The sequence below is a fragment of the Sphaeramia orbicularis genome, chromosome 4 (assembly GCF_902148855.1).
Source record: "Sphaeramia orbicularis chromosome 4, fSphaOr1.1, whole genome shotgun sequence".
NCBI classification, from domain to species: Eukaryota; Metazoa; Chordata; class Actinopteri; order Kurtiformes; family Apogonidae; genus Sphaeramia; species Sphaeramia orbicularis.
The window spans coordinates 37,404,357-37,422,643 of NC_043960.1; the positions used below are offsets into that span (position 1 = coordinate 37,404,357).

The 18,287-nt window shown below is 37.2% G+C and overlaps 1 protein-coding gene across 3 annotated transcripts; it reads left to right on the plus strand.

Annotated features, from left to right (window-relative positions):
• Positions 1-221: 221 nt before the first annotated feature.
• mpnd (MPN domain containing) lies at positions 222-13,937 on the plus strand. Of its 3 annotated transcripts, none has more exons than XM_030133122.1 (13): positions 222-898; positions 1,398-1,639; positions 2,915-3,136; positions 3,583-3,682; positions 5,826-5,904; positions 6,006-6,102; positions 6,812-6,884; positions 7,841-7,917; positions 9,653-9,821; positions 12,313-12,383; positions 12,514-12,603; positions 12,690-12,782; positions 13,081-13,937. In XM_030133122.1, the coding sequence occupies exons 1-13, from the start codon at positions 895-897 to the stop codon at positions 13,165-13,167; spliced, it is 1,404 nt and encodes a 467-aa protein (XP_029988982.1). In that variant the 5' UTR covers positions 222-894; the 3' UTR covers positions 13,168-13,937. The 3 variants fall into 3 exon arrangements, with proteins under 3 accessions (XP_029988982.1, XP_029988983.1, XP_029988984.1); XM_030133123.1 differs by having other exon boundaries at positions 1,401-1,639; XM_030133124.1 differs by having other exon boundaries at positions 1,437-1,639.
• Positions 13,938-18,287: the final 4,350 nt, after the last annotated feature.

The following is an 18,287-nucleotide window of genomic DNA, read 5'->3' on the forward strand; positions in this document are numbered from 1 at the left end:
TAAACTTTCTTTTCTTTGTTTTTTTTTTTTTTTTTTTTTTTTTTTTTTTTTTTTAAAATACCCTGTGTAAAGTGCACCAGTGACTGGAAGACCGTGGTGTTTCTGGCCCTTCTGTGATTTCCTGGTCCGTGAACGCCACCAGGTGGGGTAAAGTGGGCGGATGTGGGCCGGTGTGTGCGCTCTGTGTCCGGGGCTGTGCTGCCCTCCGCCGGCTGCTTCCCGGCGCATGAGCCTCTGGTCGGAGATAAAGAGGGAACATCTCCGCGTAGAGAAGAAAAACATGGTTAAGACTGTGGAGTCCGGGCCATTGTGGCTCTTGAACACCACACCAACCTGTGACTGTTGTTTTTTCACTCGTGCTTCTTTGACATAATCGCCCCTTATTCGTGCGCATGCACTTTTAATCATCTGTAAATGAACAAATAGGGGGTAGTTCACTGACGCGCGCGGAGCCATACTTCATCTTTCCGGGGTGAAAGATTTATTAGTGCATTGTTTATGTCGGTATTTGGTTTTAAAGTGTGTTTGCCGACCTTCAGACGCCTCGTTCGGACGTGTTTTCGTGCTAATGGGGAATGTGAATGATAATAATAATGGCAGATAGACCGGCATGGCACGTCAGACAGAAGAACACTGGGAGAGTGACAAGGACGGGGAGAGGGAGAAAGAAAGGGGAGGGGAACTGACATTAAAGCAACACAACAAGGAAACTACACTGCAGAGCCACAGACGCCTTCATTTTATGTTTTTGAATAATAGCCGGAGCTAGTGGAGGCGAAGTGTATCTGAGAAATCTGCCCGGAGCTCCACCGCGCACAGCCTCAAGTGCCCCAGGAAGGAGCCGCTTTTGGACCGAGTTGGATTTGCAGGCGCTCTCCGACGCTTTGCTCAGATATGGGTGAGAATAATGAAACAGGGGCATAATTGTGACTCTGAGTGAAATTAAAGAGAGGGGGAGCAGGCCTGTCGGCGGAGCCATACCCTAATGGAGCAGGAAACAAAGGCCAACCGCATAGCATAGCGTAATTAATGAAATGCCAATTTAGATTATCTTTGCTTATTTTGGCCCCTTGAGAGTCCTTCCACTCAGACAGAGGTGCTATCATTTTAGCATGCTGCAATGCCTCATACCGGCTGCCATTACAGCTCAGCAGTCATTAGAAGTCCTGATCATTAACAGGATGGACACACTTATTGTCTTTGTCTCCCATCTAACTTTGACTTTACACTGGTTTAAGTAGGAGTCAGTTACTTTTACTGTTTTTAAAATATCTATGAGTAAAAAGAAGCTGTAAATAAGAATAAAATGAATCATCATAACTATTAAAGGTTTATTGTTGTAACATTAGTGTTGATTTGAATCCATGGTGTAAATATGACTTTAAACATCTCTCCAGCAGATGTAAACACCATCAGGCTGAATCATGTATCCACAGGCTCCGAGCTGCCCTGCTCTCCACAGGTGGTGGAGGATGGAGGCGAGGAGGATGAGGAGGAGCTGAGTGGAGGAGAGGAGGCAGATCTGAGGTCCAGTTCCGGCCGAGGGTCCCTGCTGACCCGCAGAGGCATCACCCTGAGGGTCCTGCTCAAAGATAGCCTGGTGGAGCCGGGAGACGGTGTTCTATCCATCCACTACCTGGTAGTGACCACACACGCACACAGACACACACACACACACACACACACACACACACACTGGTTTTATTCATTATGTTGACTGTGATACTCTTATGTCATCACACAGTGACAGACACAGTCGAGTCACACATATTATCAACACACGTGCACAGCTTTTATATGGTTTTATTTTCTGACATCATGTTAACAGACAACTTCAAGTTTGGTCAACAGTTGAGGTTTACTGATTGTGGATTTTTAAAGGCCCATGGAATAACAATACTTATGAGCAGCAAAAACTGATGGACAGTTAATTTGCTGATATCATTCCCTCCCCTCCTCCTAAAACCTGAAAATGAACATTGAAAACACATTATGTATGTGTGAAATTGAAATCATTTGTTTATTTTAGAAACTAGATAACTGTTGAACAAAGTCACAGTAATAAATAATTAATTAATTTGAATAACTGTGCAATAAACTCAAGTAATTAATCAATAAATATGTAACTTAACATCAGACTAACTGTCAAACATCTCTGGAACATTCTTTTTGTTGTTTTGAGTCAGTAATCCTAGTTTAGATTCCTAGTATTAGTCACTGTGTGCACCAGTGTCTACTAAAGGCCAACTCAGTCGGTCTGTCTGTAGTAATTTGGTATATGTTTTTACAAGAAAAAGTTTCCAAGGCTCTTTTTGGATGAAAAAATTAAATGTCTTTGTTAGGATGACAAGGAAATAAGACAAAAAAACAAAAACATAGATTCTTGTTCAAACAGTACAAGTAGAATTTCAGGCTCATTGAAAAACACCGTTTTTGTGCTGCTGTAATCTAGCTCTTCAATGTGCACAAGCATATTGTTCATTTTTATCATTAATTATTAAATACCCATTCTCATAAAGGTTTTAAACCTTTGTGCCATGGGCAATTTTTATATGATACATAAATTTTATGTGATTACTTATTCTAATTATTTTTTATTTCACTGTAAAACTGGTTTGAGTGGAAAAAAATTCCAGGCATCCTAAAGATAAAACCAACTAGTTTAAACTGATAAATGAAACCAGACCGTTGTCAAGAGGTTTATATATTTTGATATAATTAAACTGCTTTGAGTGGATAAAAAAAGTCAAGTAGATGAAAAGAGTGGTAGAATGGAAACCTGGTTCTGATGCCAAGGTATTAGTGTTCTTAGTGGTACCACATGCTTTTTTAACAATAGCCATCCTCAAACCTGTATGTTTCTCTGAATCTCTGATCCCTGTGATTTCTTTTCCTCTTTTCTCCTCTTTGTCAGGGGAAAAACTTTATTGGTGACCTGTTGACTGATGGGAAAATCCGATGGGTGGAGACGGGCCAGATCTTCAACTCCCCCAGTGCCTGGGCAACACATTGCAAGCGTCTGGTTAACCCAGCCAAGAAATCTGGTTGTGGCTGGGCGTCTGTACGCTACAGGGGACAGAAGCTGGTCCAGTACAAAACCACTTGGCTGCATAAATACCAACCCAGTGCAGACATGGTGAGAGGAGACCTTTGTAACTTTGAGCCTAAATCACTACGACTGCTTAAACGAAGCCAGCTCTCTGCTCTTTAGCAGTAGCCACTTTTCAAAGTGTTTCAGAGGTGAAACATCTTGGTGAAGTTTAGACCAACATATGGTTCCAAACACTGAGTTCTGTTTACAGTTTTAGTTTTAGTCTTTAATGACTCCTGACATCCAGGCAGAGCAGAAAAAAAACAGCAGAGAGGAAACAGACAAGTACTGATTGTTTAGTGAGGATGATAAAATCACAGAGGGACGCCAAAGACAGAACTGGGTTAATATGAGAATAAAGTATCCTGAGCAGAGAAATAGAGAACAGTGTAGAATTAACTTACTGACTCATACATCCATGTAAGTCTGATGTGCTGTGTATGTCATTGTGCCTCTAAATTCTGTTCAATGTATTTATTTTGTTATGGCAGAGTCTGGTTAGTGAAGAGGATGATGATGAGGATGAAGAGGAAGGGAAAACGGCTGTGCAGGCAGACGAAAAGAACAAAAACAACAAACCTGGATTACATGGTATTATCTAATTCTCTTTGCCTCTTTAGTAATGCTTGGATAAATCAGACCATTATAACTATTGCTACTATTTGTTGTCATCTGTCATTTGTTATCATTTGTTTTTTTTAATATTTGCGGAACCAGTAGGGTTTTTTAGTCTTTTAGTGTGCATTGGTATTTATTGATTATTTATTGCTGATTATTTAAATGCATTTATTCGTAGTTGCGTTCAATAGTCCTGCATTTGTGCACTGATTTATTTATGTTTGTCACATTGCACTTTGGATGTGGGCTGATGTCTGGGCTGATGTCTTCGGTAAGCTGCAAATGAATTGCCCGTAAGGGATAAATAAAGTTTTCTGAATCTGAAATCTGAATCTGAATCATCAGAACACAACAACTAGTTGCCTAAAAAATTCACAAATCCAGAGGTAGAACACAAAACACAGCTGAAACAATAAATTGTTTGTTCCTGTTAAGTAAAACAAGACAGTGAATAATGTACTTTACTTGGCATTGGAAAGAAAATAAACCAAAAAGAAAAATGTAAATGTACATTCAGTAAAGTGTAATTTTTCCTCATACTGAGTGTAATTTCACACACTTTGTGATTCTGAAAATGGCTACAAAGTCTGAAAGAGGCTGAGATGGAGGTGATCAGTGTCTGGGTGTTGATGTGAGACAGGAGTAGTTCAAGGACATCCGTACAACAGAGAATCATGAGATACTTGTACAAAAGCAGACGAGGTTCTGAAAGGGTTAGTTAGATTTTTTTAAATTACTTTTACTACCTGCCTAAAACTCAATATATATTTATGTGTAGGCTATATTTAGAATATTTTTGTATTTTTTCTTGCTTTCCTACAGTCCCCCACGAGGAACTGAAGCCCTCATTTTCTCAGACAAAAAGAGAAATTCTGCAGCTGTTGTTGTGTCTGTGGTGTTATAATGTTACAGATCAAAGAATGAGTTGTTGGATACAAAATTGCCACCTTCCTGTGAGTCCAGCGTTTCTGATATAGCGTTAAAACAAATTCAGTTTGACCTTTCAGAAAACAAATGAAGTTTGTCAGAATGTGACTGAAGGACATGTTAGATGTGGGAAGAGTGATATATTTTTTTAAACAAAACTTTCATGACAGTTGTATTTAAACAACACTAAAAGTGGGAAACCTGAAAAATGATTTTCATAAGGGAAGGGGTGAGTTGTGCTGTTTTCACCTATGAAATGCAGATTTTTACAGATTTTTTTATTTTATTTTATTTTTTTACAGCTGAGTCATTTGATTATGTTTATAGCTTAATAGCATGATTTAGTAAAATTAAGTGAATGATATTTCAGTGTATGATATTTAGTGACATCTAGTGGATGAATTTACAGATTAGCACCAACTGAATACCCCTCTCAGCCTCCCCTACAATGGCCATAAATAATTCACAAGTTAGAATCAGTGTTATTTTTTCCTTTTTTTAAAAATTATTAATGGGATTTTAACTCTGGTCCACACTTTGACATAGTAGGTGATATTCATACATGTTAACGCTAGATGATACTCATTAATAAAACAGTAAAGATTAAAGCAGGAATCGTGATCTGAGCTACTGTAGAAACTTTGCAGTGTGACAGGGTAGACAATGAAGGTGACCTGGTCCATATGTGGATATGAACAGCTCATGAAGGAAACTAAACAGTGTATGTGAAGGTCTCATTTTAATGTTGTGTTAACTCTCTTGCAATGTTTTTGTCTTTCCTACTTTTCCATGTTTTCATCTTTTTATGACCTTCACATTATTTCCATCTTACATCTTTTACTTTATCATTTTCATTCTGCTGCATTGTTTGTTTTCTTTTTATTGCATCATGTTCATGTTAAATCTTTTACGTATTGCCTTGTTACATCTCTTGCCTCTCCTCTGCTTTTCACATTGGTCAACATTTTTAAACTCCTCCAGAGAACACTCTTCTACTGTTTCAGAAAATCAGCTCACATATATTATTATGTAACCCAGTAAAAACAGCTCCTCTCTTGAGTTTGGTTTTAGGGGAACTGAACATGCAGCTATATTCTGGTGTGTTCAATCGTTCGTGTTCTTAAAGTGTGATTTCAGAAAACTGTAAAACCAGTGTTCTGAGTTTGAGTACCTGCTGTCACTGTTTTAGATGTCATGGTTTCCCGGAGGACGGACCGAGAAAGAATTCCTGTCAGATATTGCACCTTGGGCACTCGGGATGCTGCCAGGTACTGACTGAATGAAACTGATCAGTGCTGTTTGACGTCCTTACTGCATTCTGCACAAGCGAATCAAGAGGATCGCTGACTTTATTAACGTCTGTTCTCAGAGATCCACACACACTGGTGGAGCTGTCAGCCTTCTCTGCCATCAACAGATTCCAGCCTTTCAATGTAGCCGTGTCCAGCAACGTCCTGCTGCTAATGGTAAGTAACAACACCAGCAGATAAAAATATAAATACTGAGAAACACTTAGGAAGGCACATTTTCTAATTACCCCAGCCCCCGAAGGGGAAGCAAGGGGTATTGTTTTTGGTTTGGTTTGTTACCTCCACCAGGAGGTATTGTGATCACTTTGCTTTGTGTGCATGCATGCATGTTTGTTTGTTTGTTAGCAAGACAACTCAAAAAGTTATGGACGGATTTTCATGAATGTTCAGGAAATGTTGATACTGGCACAAGGAAGAAATGATTAAAATTTTGGTGGTGATCGGGGTGGGGGGCAGATCTGTCTTGGCGAAGGTCTGTACTCTCCGACTGCTTTTCTTGTTTGTTTGTTTGTTAACATTCTAGCAGCAAAACTATTGGTTGAATTCATACCAGATTGGGTTTATACATTGCCAGTGATCCAGAATACATGCAGTTCCATTTTGGGAAAAGTAGGTCAAAGTTAAAAATTTGTATGAATTTTTTAAAATCTTTTTTTCCCCCATTTACTTTTAATGGGCTAAATTTCAAATGTCTATAAAAACATAAATTTTATTTCCATTTACTTCAAACTTGGCGCATATATAGTGGCAATTTATATGCCACATACACTGACATGATGACATCAGCTGGATCAATGCCAAATGAGCTACAATGCGTGCGGGGGGGGGGTTGTGCCTGACACTACTTGTTTGTGTCTTTTTTTAGGACTTCCACTGTCACCTGACTACCAGTGAGGTGGTGGGATATCTGGGAGGACGATGGGATACAAACACACAGTGTAAGTGTATAGTTTATCTAGTTTTGGAGTGTAATATTTATAGAGGAGTACTCACTTCAAGTAATTTTTTTGAATATTTTTTTTAACTCAGCAATAAACCTCACAATTCATAAACGTAGCAGGAACAGAAATAATGTAATATTGTTTTTTTTTTTTTTTTTTAAATTGACATAGTTATGTTTTATGCCACTGTGCACTTTGCTGTAAAGCACTTTGTGATTTCATCTGTGAAAAGTGCTATAGAAATAAAGTTTACTTACTTAAAGTCCAGTATGTTAGATAGCCCAACTCCTGGCTTCATAGTGGCCATCATAGTGGCTCAGTCCACTCCTTATGGATTTTGGTCAATAAAAGTTCTGTGGTTAAAATTAGGAAAAAATGGTACTTTGGTTTGAATGTTAATAAACACTTATTGAAACTTGAGTCACATTTTTTGGAGTTCTTCTGTATTAAACCAAGCCCTGGTTCCTTAAACACATCCAAGCACTACATAAAATTGACCTTAAAAACTTTAATTATACTCTTGTCAAAACCAACTGAAATGCGTAATCATGTCAGAACATCTTTAGTCAGCATGAAATTTGTCGTATACATTTTTGTTCAAGTTCAGCTCTTAAACTAATCTGATGTTAATTTAACAACTTAATTATTATATTTAAACAATGCATTATGCAGTAAGTTACAATGTAGTTTTCTATGAATGTAATTTCTATGAACAGGGTTGTCAACATAGAGGTTTTTTTTATTGAAAATAATATAGCTGGATATAATTCCTTTGTAATCCTTCCTTCCTTTGTTTGATCATTTTTGTCTGTTTTTCTCTGTTATTTATTCAGTAATTTTATTATGTTACTTGTTATTAGTTACTCCCTTGTACCAGAAATAAGGAAGCAATTACCATATATTGCATATATTTTCACCCCAGTATCTGTTTTTTGGTATTTGTTCAATTCCAGTGCTGACTGTCTTAAGGGCTTTTCCTTGTCGAACCCGACTGGCAGACAGAGACTCGGCTTCTGCTGTGGAGGAGGAGGTAACACTTGTGCAGTGAATCAGCCGTCTGCAGTCACAAAAGACCACAAAAACATATCCATGAATGACAGCTGCTTTAAAAATGCACTAGATCTCCTCTGCAGTTGTCAACAAGTGTCTGGTTTTCCAGAAAACCAAAGAACTGACATCTTGAGTTTCTCTCCAGTCCCAGTAAACATTACAACTCCTGAGCTATGTGTTCATTTTTAACCCAAATCAACTTTATATAGAGCTTTATTTCTCTTGAAATGAACTAAGTTTACTACTTTTAAAACGAATGTCGTCATTACATGTTAAGAATTATTAACAGCATAAGGGCTGCAACTAAATTTGTTTTCATTATGATTAGTCTGTTGAATTTTTTCTTGATTAATAAAGTTCGTTGGTTTATAAATGTCAGAAAATACAGAAGAATGTTGATTTAATGAATGTCTTGTTTGGTCCAAAACCCAAAATACTCAATTTATTGTTTTAGAGAAAGAAAGAAAGAAAGAAAGAAACAAAAAAAACCCAAAAAACAATAAAATACTCAAGTTTAAGAGTTTATCATTTTTCTCTCAAAAATATCACTCTAACCGATTTAACAGTTATCAAAAATAGTTGTTAGTTTATTTAAAGGTTGTCTAAACTGTCTAAAGATGCTGCAATTCATGTGAAAATGCTATAGGATGTCCTATTCCCAAGCATGAGTTATAGAAAAGCCACAGAAAAATGCACTATACTTAAATCAAGGATAGACCAGTTTAAAGAAATGGCAAAAGAACATTACATTTGGTATATATGCAGTAAAAGATAACTTCTTGTCTTGTAAAATAATGTCCCAACAAGTGTCTTGTATGATGCATCTGAATGGTCAATTAAACCAAAGTGAATTTCTTAACCCATAAAAACGCCGACAGCCACTGGCAGCCAAAAGCAGCTACTGATCTAAAATGTTTAATAACTTCTGATCCACTTATCCTATCCATTTGTTGAAATATTTGGTGTAAAATACAGTTTGTCATCATTTCATGGTCATCAGATATGACCCATTTGGATGTTCAGAGGTTCTGTAGTGAACATGGAAACCCCATCATCTTCTACAACATTGATTCACCAGTAAAACCCGTGGAGTTTAATAAATGACAGTGAATGGAGACACTTGTTTTTATGTTCAGTTAATATATCTTTACTGATAATTTTCTGATATAATAATCCTCAACTTAAATCTGAGCTTTTATGAACATCTGCATGATCAGCAAATTAAATATAGGAAAATACCAAATTTTCACTTAATAAAAGCAAAATACAGAGGATAATATTATAATAAATGGTGATAAAACACTTAACAAAGGTTAAATAGAGAGAAAAAAAAAAAAAATTTGGGAACTGCCACAAAAGTAATGCTGGGTCCTTATGGGTTAATATATGACAGTGGATGGAGACACTTGTTTTATGTTCAGTATTGATATCTTTGCTGGAAGAGCCACTCAGTGTTCTCTGTTTTTGATATAATAACCCTCGACTTTAATCTGAGCTTTTATGAATATCTACATGATCAGTAAATTAAATATGGGAAACTACCTGATTTTCACTGAAAAATCTAAAATTACAGAAGATAATATTATCATAAATGGTGATAAATGGCTTAAGAAAGGTTAAATAGAGAGAGAATTTCCTTTAGGTACTGCCACAGAAGTAACACTGGGTCTTAAAATGGGTTAAAATGAGCCTGTTTGGTGCCTGTTCTGTTCCAGATCTGTCAGAACCTGTTCATGCGAGGGCTGTCTCTGGTGGGATGGTACCACAGTCACCCACGCGGCCCGGCCCTGCCATCCCTCCAGGACATCGACTCCCAGATGGACCACCAGCTGAGGCTGCAGGGCTCCAACAACGGCTTCCAGCCCTGCCTGGGCATCATCTGCGGTCAGTGCCCTCCTCATAGGCAGCACCACGTCTGAAGGGCAACTGTGTAATCAGTCAGCGAGGTTGGACAGGATACAATTTAACCACCCCACGCAGTAAACAGGAAGGCTCAGATAAAACCATATTCATTACCAGGCAGGATGTAGACAAAGCACAAGTACTGATTAAAGTATAACAGCAAAAATTGGCTTTAGAAGGAGATTTCTGCATGCTGTTTGTGTGCAAAGAGAACTGACCCTTCACATATGAATAGAAAACTATTATACTATAGAAGACTATTATATCATTTTAACTTAAAATTATACAAAAATGTGCTGTAAGTAATGAACAGTAGCGTCGTATGCCATCTGTGTTACCATGGTAATGCTATGCAATGCTTGTATCAATATTCACATTTTATACATCAGAACATCGGCAAAAAGCTCAACAAAAACAGAACACAACCAAACTACAAGCACTGAAATGAGCAAATATCCAAAACAAGTTAACAGTCTGAGACCAGTATATGTCATGAATAATTTCATGAAACAAAAGACCAATGACACAAACTTTGTAGCACTAAGCAGATCCAACAGTACAAGTATTGTTTCTCTACTGAAACTCACTGGACAAAAGAAAGAAGTGCAAAAATAAAGGTTACATTAGAAAGTGATGATTATTATTTTTGTCTGACCGTTGCTGTTTTCTTATCATAACTTGGTTTTATAAAAGTGAAGCTTCTGCAGTCGGCTAATCCATTGTTTTGTGTTACATTGAAATGATTCAGACTAGAAACAAATGGCCCAGGGTTTACAGATTAACTTTGTTCTAGTGTAAAAATAATCAGCAGAATTTGAAACAGATACTGACACTTAGATATGACACTTCTTTCACAACTTGTTTTATTTTATTTTTTTTTTACTTAGTTTTCATTCTGTTGAATGAGAACATGGATTGTACCCATTCTTATAATTTGGATTTAATGTTGTCAACACCTGCCTATGGAGTCATAGCTCCTCAAGTCCTCGCCTCTCATCTTAGTCCCTCCTAGCATAGATGGTATTTATTAAACTGCAGTGTCATTTCTTTGGAGTCATCCTAAATATGCATACACAGATGCAGCGTCATCTGTGTTATTTTGTAATGATGTACTACTGTAGTTTATGATCTCTGATAGGTGTTCATACAGACACAGATACAAATGAACTTTATTGACCCCCAAGAGAAATTCACTGTGTGATTACTTTTTAATTTAATAGCAGAAGGGGATGTAAGGATGCCACGCATATTTTAATTAGCATGCACAAGTTTGATTGTACACATGATCATTCATAATAACTAATGTAACTTCAGATTGAGGAAGATTTTCATTATTAATTAAACTTAAACTTGCTCCTTCCAATCAATGCAAACACCTCTGCAGAGTTATAACTAAGGATACACAGCTTGTATCACTGGAGATTTCAATGATTTCTGGTCACAATCAAGCATTGAAGAATAGAGGAGTTGAATAGGAGCCTTGGGTTTGATTTCATCTCTTTACATAGTTTGTAGCTTGTTGCATCTTTTTCATTCTTTTCATTTTGTTTTATTGGTTGTGTGTGGTATCCACTGATGAGAGCATCTTCTCTTCTCTGTGTATTATTGTTTCATCTATTACGGTTAAAATCTTGATGTTGTGAAGGCGATCTGTGATACAAAATACAATGGATAATTTCCTTCAATATATTAACATGTAAAAAAGGAACAAATACAGACATTTGGGTTGAAATGTAAAAAGGTATCAGAAATGAATAGTCAAGGCAAATACAAATATGTGGAAACTCCCCTGGTGTACAGTAATGACATATTTGTACTTATTTACTTCCCACCCCTGTATGATTTACAGTGTATGCACAACATACACATAGTAGTTAAAAACTGCATCATCATCATCATCATCAACAGTGACCCTTCATTTTTACTTTATGGACTCTCAGGTACTAACGTGTTATGTTTGCATGAGACTGGTTTGAAGTATCACAGCTGAGGTGGCAGCAGATGGTGCAAGATGACTGATGATAATGAAACTGGCACAGCGTGGCACTCTAATGTAAAGTAGTGCAAACACAAGAGCAAACAAATCAAAGCGTTTGATAACCTTATGGCGATATTAAACAAGTTATAGTGCAGCAGTTGCTGTGGACTGACACGAGAAGAGGCTCTAAGAGGCTATTAACCAGAGTCACTGCAGCAGACATAAAACACCTGCAGTGGATTTCTCTGCCGATACAAAACCCATTTTCTTTTTCCTCTCTCAGAAACATAGCTAATGTTGTTTTGTTCTCTTTTAACTGTTAGAGGCTTTGTGAAACTACACTAAAAAAGCTTTGTTTTTGCACTTTATAAATCTGTATTGTCTCATTCTTGTTCGTATTAATAAACCAAGACAAGAAAAAGGACAAACTGTATCATGAACAGACTCATCGGGCAGAGTTTGAATGCTCATGAGTTTTCTGTTTTCCTTCCTCAGGGCCGTATTATCACGGAAATCAAGGTGTGGCATCCACAATAACCCCTTTCTGGGTCGTGCCGCCCCCTGAGGTGAGAACACAGGAATAAGTGCTCCTCTAATCATTGTATAGTTCAGCTGAGGGTTTTTCCGGTGAAGCCTGCTTGAAACATAGACAGAAGTTTGTGTTTGGATGTCCAATAAACTTCTCTTTTCCTGCAGCAACGGCCTAATGACTATGGAATCCCAGTGGCTGTGGAGGTCACATATGTACAGGACAACTTTCTCACCAGTGACGTCCTTAATGAGATGGTATTGATGCTGTTGCCGTAAACACCTCAAATACAGCTACAACGATGTCATTTTTCTCATACACTGATACACACTGTCCTCCATAGATGCTACTAGTTGACTACTACAGGGCGGCTCCAGACATCGTCCAGTTCACCCAGTACTGGTGTCCTGATACAACCATGATGGACAAGATTAAGGTAAATCACATATTTTTCTCTTTTTTTAATTTGTTGTATGTGTTGCAGCTGTTCTTACAGGGTATTTACTGTTGCATACAGTTGAGAAATTCTGCAGTTACAGTTGTAGCTAAATGTTTTGGTAGTGACGTCAATCTACAAATGTATAAAATGCTTGTAATTGTTTTTCAGTGTACTTCAGAAACTCCAGAAAAAAAGCAGAGTTTTAGAAAAAGTTCCTCAGACTTTTTCCTGATGTGTGATTCTTAAACCGTCCTGAACTCTGACCTCACTGACACGTCTCGTCTTTTCCTCGTAGGGCTCTCTAAGCTGCCACGCCCCCAAAGACCAGGCCTACTCTCAGATCTTGGAGCACGTTTACAGTCAGCTGAACAACATGCAATGATGCACAGAGTGGATGTTGTGCGTGTGAGCGTGTTGCCGCTCTCCATCTCAACTCATTTCTTTTCAGACACTTAGCGCTGGCAGGACTGGTGCCACGGGTCGGGCATAGTATGAAAAAAAAAAAAGAAAAACGCTTGAAAAACAGATAAATGCCTTGAAAATTCTCATGTTTGACTGATTTCATTTTCATACAGCGTTACTGATCGTGAAACCCGGTACCAAACATTTTACGGACCAGAGATCAGCCCGTGCACAAGCTGACTTTCTTCCTTGGACACATGGACCTATATGTGCCTATCTGGGCCAGTATTTGGTGGTTTGAGCTGATACGACCAGATATGTACAATGTAAACTTTCAATGTGTAGTGATTGCCTTCATAGTGGTTGATTAGAGCAAAATATACGACTCTTGGCACAATATGGAAAGGTTTGTTTTATTTGTTTGTTTGTGTTCCTTAAACCACATTGGAGGGTTAAAATGCCTAGTGCCAAACAGTGTGTGTTTTTAGTTAATACTACTTTAATGAACTGTGTGTGTGTGTGTGTGTGTGTGTGTGTGTGTGTGTGTGTTTGAGTGGTGGATGTGCCCCTCTACTGTGATGTGAGACGTCCGTCCTGTGGGTTAGGACAGATATTTGCTTCCTCTTGACCTGTACTGTATTTATTACTAACTGTGGGTTGTGTAATGTTATGTAAAACAGAGCAATGCCTTAAGCCTGCTGTTAAATGATCCTCAAAGCATTAAAATATACACACTGGAACTACAGTCAACTGGACGCCTCGGTGCTGACTTTTATTTTATTGAAATACTCACATCATTTACTTCTGTCTTACCCGAATGTTGGGACCCAAAACAGGTCACGAAGATATTTTTACTGGGTTACAAAATATCAGAGGTAAATACAAAAGAAAAATACGATTATTTAATTTTCCCAGTTGATGTAGATGAAGAATGTCTTATGGAAGTCATACACAGGTAATGTTCTGGAAGACGTAACAAGATGAGAACGATGTAAAAGATGCAACTAGCGATATAAATGAGACAAATGTGACAAAAACAACAAATAATTTTTAAAAATATGTAAAAGACACATACAAGATTAAAAAAACTTGAAAAATTAAGCTAAAAAAATACAACAGAAGATGACTTAAAAAAGAGTATGTAAAAGATGTGACTAGAAGTATAAATGAAATACAAAAGTGACTTAAAACATGTAAAATAAGACAAAAATGAACAAAAATTCAAAAAGCAAGGAAAATAATGATAAAAAAGTGTAAAAGGAACTAAATGGAAAAACACAAATGCTTAAAATGATGAAAAAATATGCAACAAGATTAAAATGACTTAAAAGACAAAAAATTATGTAAAAGACATAATATGAAGACTAAATAGTCAAAAATAAATCCCAGGCCCAATGAGACAAAAATGCTGAAGACATGAGATAAAAATGACAAAACAATAAATAAGATACAAACCAGAAAAGATTTAAAAGACAAAAACATCAGATGAAATGATGTAAAAGACATAAAACAAAATGAAAACAACTCAAAAGACAATAATATAAAATAAACAAGCAAAATGAACCGTTTCCGTGTTTTACTATTATTTTAATGTTTTTTTATTCATGTTACTGTTGCATTTTACTGCTGTATCCAGCAGTTTTTTTTTCCCACAGCACCAGTCAAATAAAAAAAGAGAGAAAAAACTCTGTTGAAAAGTTCTCAGCATTCAGTGTCATTTATGGTCTCAATAAATTACACGTCAGGTTCCTTCACTATTGTTTTACCAATGTTCTGAGTTTTTTATAGCTCACAAAAATGTGAAAGGTTACCCCAGGACATCACACTTACCTCAGGGAACATATTTGTTTCATGTTTTTCAGATGTCTAAATGAGTAGAAGGTGGAAACCCACCAATGTGCATGTTTTTTTCTGAATTACAATGCTAACAGTCAAAAATGATGTTCAAGTGCATAGTTTTTAATCCCAAATGAGCCTGAATCATCCCACAGCATCTGTGTCCCTCCAGGAACATAAGGAAAACCCAGTATTCTGTAAGATCATGTTACTGTCGTATGAAAATTGTACACACTACCAGTCAAAAGTTTGGACACAACTGTTTTTTCTTTATTTTCAAGACTATTTACATTGTAAATTCTCACTGAAGGTATCAAAACTAGCAATGAACACATATGGAATTATGTAGGTAAGTATGACATAACTCAAAACATGGTTTATATTTTAGATTCTTCAAAATAGCCACCATTTGCTTTGATTACTGCTTTGCACATTCTTGGCATTCTCTCGATGAGCTTCATGAGGTAGGCACCTGAAATGTTTTCCAACAGTTTTAAGGAGTTCCCAGTGATGCTAAGCACTTGTCGGCCATCTGCGGTCTATCTCATGTCATTTAAATGAAAAGGTGTGTCCAAACTTTTGACTGGTAGTGTATCTATAAAACCTTAAAAATAGGATCAATGGCCCTGTATCTCACTGGCATGTTCTATTAAGAATCAATAAGATGAATTTGTGAGGTTGTCAGGCTCTGGTGCTATGTTAGTCCTGTGGTCTTTATGCAGGAGATCAGTCTCCCAATAGAAGTGGGTGGTACCTTCACCAGAGGATAACTCAACTAATTTAATCTAAGTCCATATATGACTTCCTATCAGTGCTCAGTAGGAACTATAGTGGTATCTCTAACCATTTCCATTTTATAACCCTTCAAAATCCCTCCCGGGGCTCAGCCTCAGAGATAGGGTGAGGAGTCATCCAGACATCCAGGAGGGACTCAGAACAGAGCTGCTGCTCCTCCATGTCACGAGGAGCCAGTTGAGGTGGTTTGGACATTTAGTGAGGACGCCTCCTGGATGCCTCCCTGTGGAGGTGTTTTGGGCATATCCATCCGGGAGGAGATCTCAGGGCTGACCCAGGACACGCTGGAGGGATTATATCTCTTGGCTGGCCTGGGAACATCTTAGGATTCCCCTGGAAGAGCTGGTGGAAGTGGTTGGGCAGAGGACTGTCTGAGGCTGTCTGCCCCCACGACCCGGACCCAGATAAGCAGATGAAGATGAATACAAGTACGAGTACGAGAACCCATCAAAATATGGCCCATTATAAATAAAGGCAGGTTATTAATATTTCAGAAGTCTGTCAAAAAAATCTAAAAATCAACATTTCTCAAAACTGTGAATAAACTTTGCAGACATTGTCCCAAGGAAGTTGCATAAAAAATCTGAAATGAATCCGACCAGTAGTTTTGGAGAAGATTGTTGAAATGTAGACATTGATGACTATGAGTTTGACGTGCCAAGGCCATTGAAGCTCAAAGGTCATGGACCCAAATGAAAGTCCATATATGACTTCCTATCAGCGCTAAATAGTAACTATATTGATATCTGTAACCATTTCCATGTTATAAACCATCAAAATATGGACTGTTGTAAGTAAAGGCAAATTTTTGATATTTAAAAAATTCGAAAATGTAAATCTCTCAAAACTGTGAATTGTTCCAAGGAAGAAGGCAGCATTGGACACAGCGCCTTCACAACAGCTTATATCCTATCAGCTGGTGAGCTAAAAACCTTGACAAAAACATCTAGAATCAGCACATTTAATTTTTACTGGACAGGAAGAAGGTCAAAAACTAAACAGAACTAGAATGTCAAACAAAAAAAGGAAAAATGGATAAAAAGTGCAATATTTGTGTCTGTAAAGGCTTTAAATGTAAGGTTTATACAAGTTTAGTGTACAAGTACCTAAGTGCAATACTTGAATACAAGTTACATTACATGTGCATTTTCATGCATTAAAAACCAACAATTCTTTAATTTCTGAGTGAATAAAAGCAACGATTAAGTATTTTTCTTTCCTTTTTATTTATTGAAAGAAGGGAAAAGGGTCAATGGGAGACAAGAAAAAGAAGCAAGTACAAATACTTTGATAATAGACAAAATATTGTGGTTAACGTCTGTACTCATACCAAAAGTAAAAAGGCAACTGAAATCTAAGACGTACATTTACAAGGTATAGTATAGGACTACATGCAAAGATTAATTTAACATGTTTTAGGTCTTGTATATAAAAAATAATACTATTGAGCCAAAATGATTTAACGCTGTCCAAAGAGCATTTAAGACTGATTAAACAAATACATAGCCCTTTAAAAAAAATGAAATCACTGGGACATTTTAAAGGTGGATTAAAATCTACTCAAGGTGTTCTGCTGCATTAAACATAAAACGTCTATGAAATGACCTGTAGTGTCTGAAATGTGCAGAAATATGCACACGACATGCATTCAGTCCTTACATATAAAAGTGCCCATGGCTAGAGATAAAACCATAAGTAGAAAAGAAATTCTCAACCAGTTTTTTTTTTTCCTTTTATTTCTAAGTAGCTAGGTTAGATTTTGGTTTCTGTATTAGTTCTGGTACTTTCTCTCCTTTCTTTCCCAAAGGCACTAAAACAACAAAAGTGTGATTCAGATGACACCTCCTACAGTCCTCCAACTTTTCCCTGAACTTGATACAAGCATTGAAATGTTTTTTTTCTATTTTCTTTTTAAGATCAGAGATGTAAACATATTGAGACAAAGACCAAACGGAGGAGCTGGGGCGGGGGTTGGCAGCGTGGAGTGACGGACAAACAAACAAACAAACCAGGGACTGAGTAAATAAAAAAGCAAAATGCTGCAAATGAAGAAGACACAATTCATTATATCTCCACAATTAAACCTAATTTCTTTTAGACATTTCAGAAATCGCTTAATATTTGGATAGGATTAATTTTTAATTAAACACCTTTTCCAAATGAATCCAACTACCTCTAGAGCTTACAGTGTTTTTTTTCCCTTGATGGTTTCCCTTTCACTCCAGGGGCCTGGATCACGAAGCAGGACTAAGAGTTCAGTGAGGTAAGTTCTGGTTCAGCCCTGGGTTTTCAGTATCATGAAGGTGGTTTACATTTTACTGGGGTTAATCACCATGGTAACCGCGACCTGCTGCGGAGGGAGAGGGATATTTACACCCTTTTAACCCTGTGTTTTTCTGTTGTATAGTGATAAAAATCAGAGTCTCTACCTGCTTTGAACTAGTTCAGATCCTTCCATTGGCTATCACT

Excerpts from the sequence above, each read along its gene's own strand:
- mpnd (XM_030133122.1), top strand. Across the intron at positions 3,683-5,825 it reads CAACAAACCTGGATTACATG|ATGTCATGGTTTCCCGGAGG; the intron begins GTATTATCTAAT and ends TCACTGTTTTAG. Across the intron at positions 6,103-6,811 it reads GCAACGTCCTGCTGCTAATG|GACTTCCACTGTCACCTGAC; the intron begins GTAAGTAACAAC and ends GTCTTTTTTTAG.